Source organism: Fusarium vanettenii (assembly GCF_000151355.1).
Source record: "Fusarium vanettenii 77-13-4 unplaced genomic scaffold NECHAsca_111_unmapped, whole genome shotgun sequence".
Lineage (NCBI taxonomy): Eukaryota > Fungi > Ascomycota > Sordariomycetes > Hypocreales > Nectriaceae > Fusarium > Fusarium vanettenii.
The window spans coordinates 3,075-16,774 of NW_003315779.1; the positions used below are offsets into that span (position 1 = coordinate 3,075).

The following is a 13,700-nucleotide window of genomic DNA, read 5'->3' on the forward strand; positions in this document are numbered from 1 at the left end:
GGTGACCTTGGAAACTTCACGTTGGCAATTGGACAAGCCGCTTCTCTCTAGTGGCGGATGTTGAAGAGTCACAAACATTTGATGAACAATGAATGGACCGACCTTCCATCGGGCCGTCTGCCATCGCAGCCATTTAAACCCATAGAATGTCCTTTGATCGAAAGCGGACTGCTCAAGTTCTTCACCTTCCAACATTCACAATGCCCCCCCGAAAGCTGCAAGTTGGAGTCGCGGGTCTCGGTCGTATGGGAAAGCGACATGCCCTCAACTTTCACCAGAACGTGCCCCGGGCCACCCTTGTGGCTGTCAGCAGTCCAGACGTGGCCGAGCGTCAATGGGCGACTGAGAACCTAGCTCCCCATGGCGTAGCTGTTTACGAGAACTATGCCGACATGATAGCTCACCAGGGTCTGGATGCTATCTGTGTTGCCTCTGCTACCGCAGTTCATGCCGAGCAAGCAAACGCTGCAATTGCTGCAGGCAAACATGTCCTCTGCGAGAAGCCTCTCGGGACTACGGTTGAAGTTGTGAGATAAGATCTACCAACCTGAACTTCTAGATACTAACAGCCGCTTCCAGTCTCAATCTGTTGTCGATGCTGCCGCCGCCCGTCCCGATCTAAAGGTCATGTGTGGCTTTTCTCGCCGCTTCGATTCCTCCTACCGCGATGCCTACCAGAAGATGCAGTCAGGACTGATTGGACGCCCATCTGTCCTTCGAAGCCAGACCTGCGATGTTCTAGACCCTTCAGGCTTCTTTGTTGCCTACGCGCAGTTTTCAGGCGGCATATTTGTGGATTGCAGCATCCACGACATTGATCTAGCCTTGTGGTTCTTTGGTGAGGACTCAAAGGTTAGATCAGTCCACGCCGTGGGCATCACGGCTGTTGAACCAGATCTTCGACAGTATAATGACCGTGATAATGCTGTTGGTGTGGTTGAGTTCTATGACGGCCGGATCGCGTACCTATATGCGTCCCGCATGATGGCAGCCGGCCAAGAAGACTCAACAGAGATTATTGGCACCAAAGGCAAATTGACTGTCAACATCGTTCCGACCGATAACCATGTGAGGATCTACGAGCCGGGGGGGATTCGACATGAGCTTCCGCAGAACTATTGGGGTCGTTTCCGCGCTGCCTTTACGACCGAGGCCATTGAGTTCACGGATTGTGCGTTGGATGATAAGCCAGTACCTGTTAATTTGACGACGGCGGTCACAGCAGTACGGATCGGCGCGGCGCTGCAACAGTCAATGATTACTGGACATAAGATTTCATTTGACAAGAACGGCGATCAGCTCCAAATGGCCAGACTGTGAGCAGAAGCACACCAAAGTCCAACCATGATCGATAGGCATAGAGATACTTGGGTAGAAATTAGATGGGTTCAATCACTCGGCATTCACAGGAAATAATTCAATTTCAATTAGGTGAACGGCTAACCTTGTGTTTCTTCGAAAGAATGTTCTCTGTAAATATCCTCCCTCGCCGCAGGAGAAGAGGGAGCGTAGCCATTTGAAATGTTGCATTGGAATGCCTTGAGCCACTTTAATAATTACCGCCCTAGACAAAAGGGGTTAGCACGTTGACCGAGTGATAATGAATGGAGCTCATTCACTCCGAGGAAGCAAAAGTAAAAACATTGGCCGTCAGAAGAGGGGAACAAACTTTGTTTCTCATCATCATCATCATCATTCTTTTCTCTCATCTCAAGACCAGACATTATGAATCCACCCGATCAGTCAAATGAACCAGACCTTCACTGCGTCTCTTATAGATGTCGACTATGTCGTTTCCCCATCCGTGCGGGCGAGGCCGTGATTGCGGGTATGAGTCCCCATCAAAAGGGTGGACAGAGCTGAGCTGACATTTGAGAAATCAGATGTGGGTGATGGTAAACTGACACCAAGTTTCCCTTTTAAGTGGAACGCGCATTATGAGAAGGACTTCCATATGGTCCTTCAAGGTTGTCACCTCTTGTGCACACATGACGAGGATGAACAGCTGCCCGCTTATCATGCTGAATGCCTCAGATTCGCGCCACCGCTCACCAAAGAGGGTCTCCGTGTCACCGAGTACACCTATCAGCCCACGCCATCCGAGCATCTGAGGCGCGCCTCAAGGATCCGAGACGTGGCGGGCAGGAGGTTGCAGATGGAGTGCCCAAATCTACCCGCCGAAGTGTGTCTTCTCATCACCGAGGGACTTGTTCGAGAATGTGCCTCAACTGTCACTCACGGGCTTTTGCAAGGTCGTAGCCTGGAAGCACTCGACTCAGAGTTGGATGTTTCACTGGGTGTGTGGGCTCGTTACACCTTGTTTGATGGGATTCGCTATGTTGAATCTCTTTCCAACGTGGGAGATTCTCAGAGCGTCTTGCTTCTTGATGCTGGTAGGGCATCGGCTGCTGAGCTTCTCTACGTTTTGGAAGATCACTTGGGTATCAGACAAGTGGTGTTTGCCAGCTATGAGCACTCGGTCAAACTATCGGCTCTCCTATGCAAATCAAAGCCAGATGCCTGGTGGCAGACCATCCCCATCACCCCCGAGAAGTTGACCGTCAAGTCTGATGTAAGTTATCCAAGCAAATGTAGACGCCAATGCTCATTGTTTCCCCATAGGGCCTCAAATTACGATCCATTTTTGCACCTTCAACCCGCGACTCTCCATACTCGCCAACTGTTACATGGTCTAAGCCCATGGCCCCGTTCCAGGAGCCCATGTTTGCATTTGGGTCTAAGACTATACGTGGCAAGCCAATCGATGACCCATCTTGCACTCACCTCCGGATAGTGTCGTTGGACTTTAACGATCCAGCTATAACTGGATACTCGGTATGCTGGCTGCGTGGGATTATGGGCATCCACGCACATCGTGGGATGGAAAAGTTGGCCGCCTACGATGGCCTTGATCAGTGCCATGAAAAAACCACCTGGGTATATATACCAATTGATCATGGCGAGCGCATCACTGGGATCTGGACCAGGGATGCAAGTCACGGCGACGATACCGGAATAATGGTAAGGAACCCCCGTTCTCTCACCATGAAGACCTTCTGACACTCGAAAAGTTCCAGACGAATCAGGGAAGAAGAGTTGTGATCGGACACTGCACAAATTCCAAAGATGAGCGTATCGACTCAGCCAGGCATTGGGAGGAGCTATCCAACGTGTCTGAAAACCGCTTCCGTGTGCACTACCAACTCTCATACCGCGGAGTTGAAACGCTCATCGCTCAGCCCCTGAGTGGCCTTGAGCCAACCTTCGATGGCAAGGCCATGCCGCCATGTCCCTCCCGGCGCTACCGTCCTATCCAGCGCCGCCACTACTCGTCTGCGGACCTAGAAAACGTGGTGGAAATCATCCCCTGCTGGAGGGAGATCAGCCCGAACGGTGCCACCTACTGGGCCATGACGGGCCTTCTCTTGCGCTACGCGAATGGTAGTCAAGCCTGCGTGGGCGAGTTCAGGATGGACAGCCTGGGGAAGCCTATAAATGTCGACGGTGCATTGTATCTATATCTGGGCCATGGTGAGGACACTGACGACACCTACTGGTACCTTACCAAAATCTATACTGAGCCTACGGATGATGACGATGACCTGGCTTGGTGGTGTCTCAAGATGGAGGGGAAGCTTCAATGGTGGTTTGGCAACAACTCCCAGGTTCGGATATCCACTATCGACTACATGGGCGAGACTCACTGGGCCTAGAGGATGGTGCTGGCGGACGGCCTTGAAACGGGGTGGTCGTGGTTTACTGTTGGGTTCACTAGCAATATTTGTTGTCAAGATAGTTGGATGTCCCTGTATGACCGAGACATTTATCTTGCATTCTTTTGGTTGATTTGTTTCCTGACTGCAAACTGCAACATGTCGTCAGATACGAGTCATTATTTGCAAGCCTAGTTCTTCCAAGAGTTCACATCCACCTCGAGCGAAAAACCTAAACTTGGCCCATGTTGGCAATTGTTCAGGTTCATGCTTTGCGAAAAGGAGGTTTTTTTCTCAGATGCTCTTTTTCAATGGTAGAGTAGAAGAGTCTTGGTCCAAAAGAGGGTTTCACTTCCATCATAAGCCACTCTCAATAGTGTCGGACTTAACCCAAGTTGGCCAGGCGACACAATGGGGGTTTCAGAATGAGTTTAATTAGACATGTCAACAGAACAAATTTCTCTTCTCTTTAAACACCCTCATTCTCACATTGAACCAAAGACACCATGGCACAAGCTCAAGAGCGGATAGATGAGCCGGGTATTCACTGTGTGACACGCAGATGTCGGCTCTGTCGGTTTCCCATTGAAATGGGCGAGATGATCGTCGCTGGTAAGCGGGACAGACCTGCGCTAATCTTTGGGATAAAAAGCTGACACTCACAATCAGACGTGAATGGATGGCTCACACCAGCTTACGCCTTGAAAGAATCTGCTCATTATTATGAAGATAAGCACATGCTACTTCAAGGATGTCGAGTCGAATGCATCCATGAGGACGGGGAGTCGGGACAGGTTCCTTGCTATCACGTCGAATGCCGCAAGTACGCATCCTGGCCCGAGGATCAATACTTGCTTCGTGCCACTGAGTACACCTATGAGCCCACGATGCGTGAGGATCAGAGGCGCATTAACAGGACCTGGCTGTTGCTTGGGAGGCGCCTGCAACAAGTCTATGAAAAGCTACCTGCTGAAGTATGCTACATGATTGCAGGTGAGCTTGTTCACGAGGTTGCCGCCATGGCTACCGATCAGCTCTGGAAATGTCGTCCACAGGAGCTGGAGAATACCGACATTTATAACCGAATCGATATGAAGGTGCGGGCTCGGTACATCTACATAGACGGAATCCGCTATGTGGAGTCTCTGTCTAGCTCGCCCTATGCCGAGGGTGAGCTGGTTGTTGACCCCGCGACCTCGTCGACGATTGATGCCATCCATGTCTTGGAGGATCACATTGGAGTGAGACAAGTTCTGTTCTCAAGCACCGAGCATTCGCAAAAGCTTGAAGCTCTTCTCAGCACCCCAGTGAAAGACGCCTGGTGGCGCAGCATCCCCTTCAGCACCACCGTCTTCTATGCCAACTTTGATGTAAGTTACTGTGTGACTTTGCGCCATCGACGTCTAACACGTTTGCCAGGGTGTTAAACTGCGAAGCATCAAAACAGACGGCCGCGGTCCGCGTCCCGTACCATCAGCAGCCATGCAGGGAAAATCAACCTCTGCAGACGTGGCCTGGCCCAGGCCCATGTACCCGGCAAATGAACCAGTCCTTAACTATTCGAACTTCAATAACTGGGAAATCGAAGAGGAGCGCCGCAACGCAGAAATCACGCCATGGACTCCGTTCACTCGCTATCGCTTCCGAACCGTATCGCTCGACTTCAACGACACGGCCGTGACTGGGTACTCTGTCTGTTTCATGTCTGGAATCAGGGGCATTTACGCTCACAGGGGAGAAGACATGGATATGTACAATGATGTTGATATGTACAGCCGTAAAGGCAATTGGACGTACATGCCAATTGACCCCGATGAGCGGATCTCGGCCATTTGGATCAGATCTCAAGACACCACGTCATCTACCGGACTGATAGTAAGGAGTCCCGCCCATATTCTCATAACAGTTTGCTGACGCTTTTCGACAAGTTCCAAACAAACAAGGGCAGACAAGTCATGTTTGGAGTGCGAACGGATAGCCAAAGTCGACTGGATAGAGCCCGTCTCTGGACGCCCCTACTTGGCGTTTCTGAGAACCCCTTCCGGGTGTACTGCAAACACTCGTATCGAGGAGTCGACCAAATCGCTGTCCAGCCTTTGGAAACCCTGACCGAAGAACCTCCTCGGGAGATGATGCCATGGCCAACCCTACCCTCCCCCGCCCCTCGAACGCAGCATTTTTCCGCCGTGAGCCTAGACAATGTCATGCAAATAACCCCTTGCGGCAGAGAAATCGCTTTCCAGCATGAAGACTTGTGGGTCATAACCGGAATTATGGTGCACTACGCGGATGGCCATCGAGCTTGTGCCGGCGAGTTTCGGCTGGACTGCGCGGGTGAGAGCATGAGGGTTGATAACATGTCAATGCTGATGATGGGCTTTTACGTGACAAAAGATAAAACGGCCCCATGGCTGGGAGCGATCGAGTCTGAGCCTACGGATGATGAAGATTTTCTTACCTGGAAATCCCTTCGCTGTGGAGGGATGCTCGAATGGTGGTTCGACGAAGCTGGTCGCTGCCAGATATTCCGTCGTGACCCGACGGGGCAGTTATCCCGGGTATAAATGGGAGATGGAACTAGACGACTGCCTTGAGAAAGGGTTATCATGGCTCGCTATATGGGTTTATGAGTATTGTTGCGTGGCACTGCTGGGATATAGGAGTTGCAGCCCGGCCGTTGATGGGTTAACTGAGCCCGAAGATCGCTGGGATATAGGCGGAAGAAAAGAAGCATTCAAGGTTGTACAGAAATCTGTTCCCATGCGAGCACCTAAAGATGCCTGTTAAGTACGTCCCTGGTATTATTTAGTAAACCTGGTTCTACCAAGAATACGCATCCACCTCGAGTTCAAAAACAACTCTTCCCTTCTTTGCTGCTGTAGTAACCGCCGCTCTCACGTCATCACAGAGTCCTCCTGGTCCACAAGCTACGACACCCACTCTGCTCCATCCAGCAGAGTTTGACGTTGCGGTGGCGGGTTACCCAAGGGAGGAGACTGGTGATGCCGATGCCTCCTCCAATGAGAAGCACGCGGTCACAGCGTAGAACTTCCTTGGTGGGAGTGTTGGGATACGATCCGTTAAGAAGAGTGAGTAGGTTATCATGAGCGTTGAGGTATTTGGTCATTCCCATCGATTTCTTGACCAGGAGCGTGAGGCCAGCCGTTGAGTGCCCGACCTTGGTAAGACGGGCTTGTTGCTTTGACCCATTTTTCTCGGCGTCGACATGATGCAGTGTGGCGACATGGCCATCGTGTTCCTAGTTGACGCCGCTGCCTGAATGTGATAGCAGGGCAGTCGGCAGGGCAGAAAAAGGGTGGTTCTCCCAAGGACGCAACGGGTTGAGTGTTGGGAAGTAAGCATACACATGATTACCAGGCTCAGACGCCCATCGGATTCCAGGGACATCAACACGGACATAACCATTGCCAAGGTCAGTAACCTTAGAGCGACATAAACCCGTCTTCAAGATGCGACCTACTCGCACGAGACGATCAAAGAACCACACGCCGCAAGCAATTTCCAGCCAGACCTCGTATCCCCAAACGAGACCAATCCAGTACTTGATGTGGTACCAACATCCGACAATGACAAAGACTGCAAGAAGGATATGGGAGATGAGAAAGGCTTCGTAGGCAAAACGACGGACGTAAAGGCCGCTCGCAAAAACCATTATCATGGTTGCCACAGTTGCCACGGCACCCCAGATCCAGTATTCCTTCCTAGCTTCGGCGGGATAGTACAAAGGCAGGGCGAGAAGAGTATGAAGGAGGGCTTGGAGGGCAAGCATGCGAGCTACCCAGCGGTGTAACAACATGTAGGTTGAGTGAGACCAGTCTGTCATCCAGAGCAGAAAGTTGTTCCTGGACGAGAAGAGAATCAAGAGAGGGAGCAGAACAAAGGCAAACACTCCTGTGCGGTAAAAGATGTAGGCAGTGATCTCCTTGGCCCGCGTGGTATACCAGGCATGGGGCTGCTGTGTTTTGTAGTTGACGGCCGTGAGGATGAGGTTGAGGATGAAGAATACTAGCACGTGGAGGCCTTGACCGACTGTAGGAGCATTGCCGAGGAGGTAAGGAAGCGGGCGGACATGATATGTTCCCACAATTGTTTGGTAGACAAAGTATGGCTTCACTTTGTCGAGGAGACCTGACATGTATGGAACATAGCCAAGCCAGGTGAGGGCCATGGGAATGCCAAATCCAGCGACCAGGATAGCGATGCTGCACGAACAAGTTAGCAATGGGAGGTCTGATTGCTGTTGAAGAACTTACCCAAAACCTGCTTCGACGAGGTTTTCACGATAGACGGCGGTGAGGGCATTGTACTGAGCTAGATACACCGAGGGGTCAACAATGGAGGTTGTGTTGAGGTACTCGTCGGTAGTTGTGAGTTGCTGCGTCGGCGATTTCGAGATTTTCGGCAAAGAGGTCGAACAACTCCATTTGGGAGAAACATTGGGACTCTCAGTAGATTCCTTCTCCCAAAAACCCTCAAGCTTGGAGACGGGGACGTGATACTCGGCACATTCTGTCTTGATGCACCAAGCAAGAGTGGTAAGCCAAGGTGTGTCACCGGCCCTGCACTCTGGAGAAGTCATGCCCGGACCATGACTCATTCCGCTTGGCATCTCCTCACGACTGGAGCACTCGAGCATCAAGCTCCCCAGCGATCGGAGACAGGCGTACGCGCAGGGTGGCTCGTATGGGTAAATGCCATATCCGACCAACCCACCGCCGCCAAGAACGGGCTGGGCCAACAGCCATGCAAGAGCAAGACGTTTCATGCTAGCGGATGGAGAATCCAAGACAAAAGACCCCTATATTGCACGCAAGTGGGGTTTTAGGGGAATAAACAACTTGCAGGAGTAAAGACTGAGAGATCACAAACCAAAACGAGGCAGTGTGGACATTAAGAGAGACGCAGCATGTTTATAAAGAGTGAAAAATGGGTTCAATTCGATGCTACAGAGCCATCAATAAGGGGAAATAGGTACCGTGTGATTGGCTACCGAAATCTCGGCTCGACGATGGAACGATTCCAAAGAGTCAATATGACCAAGTTTCCCCACGCGCATGTAAAGCGCCACTGAAAAACTGGTGATAACCTCAGCCTATCAGGCAATTTATAAGGCAAGTGGCTGCATTCTAGGGGAGGATTCTTCGAGTCTGGACCTTAGACGTGCAGCTTGGCCGATCTGTCGTTAAGAGGTGGTGGTGGTGGATCTTGTGAGCCGGTTCGCAGGAGGAAGGATAGACAAGGATCGACACCATCATCTTGAGTCGCTAAAGCAGCAAGATCCAGAGCTGTCTCTTTGTATTTGGGATGATCGCAGGAGAACTGGTGATCTTGAACAGGATATGCAGCAAGGGTGAGTGTGCATATCAAGCAACATGCAGTACGGCTGATTCAGTGAACTTGGCTAGTAGATCAGCTGCAGGTGAACAAGAAAGACGTTACAAGATAGACGCTTTTAAAAGCATCCCATCTGACCCACAAGATGCTTATATCCGAATTCAAATTCTAGACTGCCATCACCACCCTCTGATCAAACAGTCTCGCCTGCCCCCAAAGTCCCTAACTGAGCTTGACATCCAAGCAAAACCCGAGCCCGTCTCGACTAGTAAAACAACTGCCAAGGCTTTTACATATTGCAGGCCCAAGAACGTACGGAACCCTTCCGCAGTCCAAGACATGTAGTCAAAGCCACAACTGCGTGAAGCGAACCGTTTTGCAGTGTGAGCAACTATGAGCATGTTAAAAGAAATGCCATGAAATGCAGTTAAAAAGAGCTGTCAATATTGTAATTCCAAAAACTCATCACACCATCTCTATTCTCATCTCACTTACTGTGTCTACTCACTCAACTCACCATCACCATGAAGCTGAAGGTTGCTCTACTTGCACTCCCTCTAGCGTCTACTTTTGGATTTTCACCTCGTCACGAAGGCCACGATCACGACAGCAGCAGTGAGCATAGCAATGAAACCAGTGGCACTGGCCATGACCACTCTATGGCTCATGGACAATTCAACTTTACCCCCTCCGGTATCCCCTGGCCTACTTGCGCCCGAACCTGCTGCAACGCCAACTTCCAATACTTTCCCAAACCTGTGAACCACCCTCTCTGCGTCAGCCAGGCATTCTACGACAACGTTACCACCTGTGTTGCGACCAACTGCACAGAGTACGAGCAGGGTGCGTATGCCGTTGTCGCAGAGATTGAGTGCCCTCAAGAGGAGAACCACGAGGTCGACATTGAAAAGGATGATGTCATCTCAGCCTTGAAGAAGGAGGGAGGAAACCCTCAGTCTTGCAGCGGCGTCAATAACGAGACGATTGAGTGTCAGAATGCCACTACTGAAGGTCGGGGGCCTTTGGCGTATGGACAGGGAGAGCTATTGATTCCTACGTTTATCGTTGCTGGTCTGGCTATCTTGTTGAGCATTGGCCTCTAGTATGGAGGGGAAGAGTGCATGACTATGGGTTTGGAATTGGGAAAGAAAGAGAGCTTGCTAGCTTGATTCGTATTTAATATACAAGGTTCTCCTAATGCTTCACACTCACTGGACCTAATAATAGAACTTGCTGACCCTTCACTTACCTACCTACATCAGAGAAATATCTCTCAGACTGTCTGCTGGCATTTCGACACCGCCATCCATAAGCCCATGGACATAACACTCACCCACAAACTCATACATCGCCGACTCTACGGGCCGCACCAGCCAAGGCATATCTCCGCCCACAGGAATACACACGTGGTCGCCATCCTGAGCCCCCTCGGGACCCAAGCCAACAAAGCCATTCCGATTGATGAAGAGAACCCTACCCTTGCCCGTAGTCCCAATGGCCCCGAAGAAGTCCTCGTCATCCTTCTCGGCCGCCTTGTCGCGATGAGGGTCACGACGGTGAGCCGAGTCGGCAACAAGCCCTGGGAGTATTCTCGCCGCCTCTGCGGCGCTGACCTCGACGACCTCGCTGTTCTGCTCGTCCAATTCTGTAGCAGGCTTTGGATCCTCCTCGTCAACACGGTCGAACCAAGCAAAGTATCGATCGAGATCCTCCTGGCTGATCCGGTTGTCGTCAAGCGTGTCAACAATGATTGTCCGCCGGAAGGCGATGCGTGTTGACTCCTCGTCTGGATAAAATGGCCAGTTCATCCGCCTCATCATATTTACAAAGGTGCTCTCCACATCCCGGAGGCCCTCCTTGCTGATGCCAACGACACTACCACAAGGACTTGCGTGGCTTAGCATTTCGACCTGCACGGTCAAGCACTTGCCGTCCTCTGTGACCTTGAAAGACCGTTCAGCGCTAGTGGATGGGCGGTAGACTGCTTGAGGGGAACTGAATAGGGTCGAGATGCGGAAAGGGTAGAACGGCAGCTCTGTACTCCAGTCCGGGGCCCAGGATGCCAGGCCTTGGCGTCTAGACGATGGATCAGCCAAGCCCATGACCTTGTACGAATCCTTGAGAAAGTGCAGCGCCACATTCTCGTAAACTTGATTGACGGGCATGCTGTAGTTTACTGATATTCCGTCGGCATCACCAGTTGCCAACCCGAGCAGTCCATAGACTTTGTCTCGAGGATCTGTAGCAAGCCACGACCGAAACTTGTTCATCGTCTCCAACAGGCCTACAGAAGGGTGGGTTTCCGAGTGGCGCCGCATCCGTAACGCCGCGATAGCAAGAGTCTCATCCGAGATGGACATGGGAGCCTTTTCGCCCAGCATTCCCATGATTTGGATGAGCTGGGCCAGGTTGAAGGCCAACTGCTCCCACTCGATCTCGTCGGGTCCACAAAGAACCGTCGCGGCCTTGGAGACGACCACCTCTTGGATGACCCAGGTACGCCGCCACCAGGGCCGGCCCGTGAGATCAGCGAAGCCGAGGTACCGCGGTGAGCTCGGTGAGAGGCCTTGATCCCACATTTCCTGGTTGATGGCGTGGAAGTTGTGCATGAAGCCTCTACGGGCCATGGCCAGGTGGCTGTGGTCGGAGGCTGGGCCGAGCCAGACCAGGACGCGCGATGCCGTCTTGTAAATGCGTAGCATACTGCGCACCTGCGCGTTTCGCTCGTCCATGTCATCCTGGTTGATGCATACGGCATCGACCCAAAGTCTTCGAGATTTGTCAGTCTTTCGCAGCCGCCGGAAGGCTGCTTCGAGGTTCGGCCGGATCCCAAAGGTCCCGCCAGCTAACAGCATCAAGCAAGACGCATCATCGGTGCCCCAGGTATAAGAGAGGGCCTCGTAAGCGACATCTTGTTTGTCGAGATTGGATGTTACGAGGTCGCATTTGACCGGATCCGAGTCCTGTCCGGCCTGCAGCTCAAGGAGACGAATCTCCCGAGTGGGGTCGCCCAGGCGTGAATATGAGAACTTGTTTCCCGGCTTTGCCATGGTATGAAGGAGATGACTTGGGCAGGGTTTCCTGGCTCGGAAGAGAAACCTCCTGAGCAGATAACCAGCCGTCATGTTGCTGCCTAGCCATGTGGAGGTGCAGTCGTGACACTGAGCGGCGAAAGGTAATTCCAGCGTAATTGTGGCTGAGCTTCCTCTGATAGGAGCAAGACATGGATAAGAGCAATTCCAGTCTCTACATTCCTTTTGGGTTGACGTGAACATGATGGACATTCACACTCTTTAACAATCGGAGCAAACATGATAAAACGAGAGTGAAAAGCAGCAACTTGGTCACGAAAGGGCTGCAGGGTAGTTGCAACTGATGCTTCTTTGTTTCCACTGTAGAGTGAGATTCCACTGAATCCAATGTCATCACACGCTTTTCTCCACATGCCTACTTCTCAAACATACCACATCCCTTCGCTGTGAAACCGACTGTCTTTAGTCAAACTGCTTGTATCCAACTAAAGTGCGAAATGGGCCAGAAGCCAAAATCCAGACAGAATTGCTAACGTCAGCTTCAGACCAGCTGGCCCGTGAGATGACATGCCCCCATTTTCATCATCGTCAGCCGAAGTGCTGTTAACCGTTTTGAGATCTTTCTCAGGGTCGATGCAGTTATCTTGACAAATTGCGCTCTTCTTCCAGTTGAAGTCGAGCCAACCGAGATCAGATTCATTCTTTGACAAGTAGTTCTTTGTGATGCGGCCGCATTTCTCACAATCGTCGATCAAAGCCCGCGACAGCTCCCGTATCTCACCAAGCGTAAGTCCGCCCTTTGGAACATCCTTCGGAAAGACACAAAGTGCTCGTACTGATCAGTAGCCGTCATCCAATGGAGCATACAAGGCAAGACTTACTCCCTGGAACGCGTATGTCAATGTCGAAGCTGACCCCGACGCCTTTTGCCCCAGCTTCCACTCCAAAGTCGAGGAAAAACTTGGCATCCTTGAAAAGGCATGTCACATGCGACTCATTGGAATAGAAGGTGTCGTTGGGTAGGTCGGCTTGCATGATGATCTCATAGAGGATCTCACTTGCGGGGTGACCTTGAAGCCCATCAAAGTTGTTGGCATCGCAAGCTGGATCGATGCCGACAAAAGCACCACCCAGGCAATGGCGCTCCGGGCTTTGCGTCTTGGCCTGTACCAGGACAAACCAAAGAATGGTGGCAAGAAACCAGAAAGAAAAAGGGGCATGTTGACGAACCATGTTGCTGGGCGTCAGACGTTCGGAGGGACTTGGACTGTAGAACGTGTTTATCAAGGGAACTACGTCCGTTTATTAAGGCCTAGAGGACGCGATATTACTGTCAACTGAGACACGTTTAGAGGACTGTCAGGTGGCAGGGACAAGAAGTCGGTGAGATATATTCGAGCAGCCTGCATTAAAAGTGCACATTGAGCGCCTTCTAGGCCCAACTTGAATCACACCGAGTAGGCCTCAGTGCTATTATCACTCTGCTTCCCGGCACAGGGGACTAATTGCCTTCAATGCCAAGCAGAGCTGAAAACATTGGCGCAAGGAGGCTTTCGGAAAAGCTTTAAACAGCAGGGATAGCAATGGGCTTGCGCCATGT

At 51.5% G+C, this 13,700-nt stretch overlaps 6 protein-coding genes across 6 annotated transcripts; 3 read left to right on the forward strand and 3 right to left on the reverse strand.

The window, feature by feature from the left end:
* Nucleotides 1–200: 200 nt before the first annotated feature.
* On the forward strand, nucleotides 201–1,320 carry NECHADRAFT_56198 (uncharacterized protein; the record flags this gene model as incomplete). Its single annotated transcript, XM_003039369.1, has 2 exons — nucleotides 201–527; nucleotides 580–1,320. The coding sequence occupies 2 exons, from the start codon at nucleotides 201–203 to the stop codon at nucleotides 1,318–1,320; spliced, it is 1,068 nt and encodes a 355-aa protein (XP_003039415.1).
* Nucleotides 1,321–4,219: 2,899 nt separating this feature from the next.
* Nucleotides 4,220–6,277, forward strand: NECHADRAFT_89216 (uncharacterized protein; the record flags this gene model as incomplete). Its single annotated transcript, XM_003039370.1, has 4 exons — nucleotides 4,220–4,325; nucleotides 4,383–5,083; nucleotides 5,133–5,588; nucleotides 5,642–6,277. The coding sequence occupies 4 exons, from the start codon at nucleotides 4,220–4,222 to the stop codon at nucleotides 6,275–6,277; spliced, it is 1,899 nt and encodes a 632-aa protein (XP_003039416.1).
* A 695-nt stretch (nucleotides 6,278–6,972) lies between these two features.
* NECHADRAFT_56211 (uncharacterized protein) lies at nucleotides 6,973–8,499 on the reverse strand (the record flags this gene model as incomplete). Its single annotated transcript, XM_003039381.1, has 2 exons — nucleotides 6,973–7,936; nucleotides 7,988–8,499. 2 exons carry the CDS (start codon nucleotides 8,497–8,499, stop codon nucleotides 6,973–6,975), a joined length of 1,476 nt encoding a protein of 491 aa, XP_003039427.1.
* A 1,053-nt stretch (nucleotides 8,500–9,552) lies between these two features.
* NECHADRAFT_102290 (uncharacterized protein) lies at nucleotides 9,553–11,393 on the forward strand. Its single transcript, XM_003039371.1, has one exon. It carries the CDS (start codon nucleotides 9,593–9,595, stop codon nucleotides 10,169–10,171), a length of 579 nt encoding a protein of 192 aa, XP_003039417.1. The 5' UTR covers nucleotides 9,553–9,592; the 3' UTR covers nucleotides 10,172–11,393.
* Nucleotides 11,394–11,557: 164 nt separating this feature from the next.
* On the reverse strand, nucleotides 11,558–12,118 carry NECHADRAFT_56203 (uncharacterized protein; the record flags this gene model as incomplete). Its single annotated transcript, XM_003039382.1, has 1 exon — nucleotides 11,558–12,118. A coding segment is annotated over one exon (561 nt), but the record flags the coding sequence as incomplete, so codon positions are not given.
* A 467-nt stretch (nucleotides 12,119–12,585) lies between these two features.
* Nucleotides 12,586–13,333, reverse strand: NECHADRAFT_89220 (uncharacterized protein; the record flags this gene model as incomplete). Its single annotated transcript, XM_003039383.1, has 2 exons — nucleotides 12,586–12,935; nucleotides 12,982–13,333. The coding sequence occupies 2 exons, from the start codon at nucleotides 13,331–13,333 to the stop codon at nucleotides 12,586–12,588; spliced, it is 702 nt and encodes a 233-aa protein (XP_003039429.1).
* Between the last annotated feature and the right edge of the window lie 367 nt (nucleotides 13,334–13,700).

Excerpts from the sequence above, each read along its gene's own strand:
- NECHADRAFT_102290 (XM_003039371.1), top strand. The coding sequence starts at position 9,593 with ATGAAGCTGAAGGTTGCTCTACTTGCACTCCCTCTAGCGTCTACTTTT.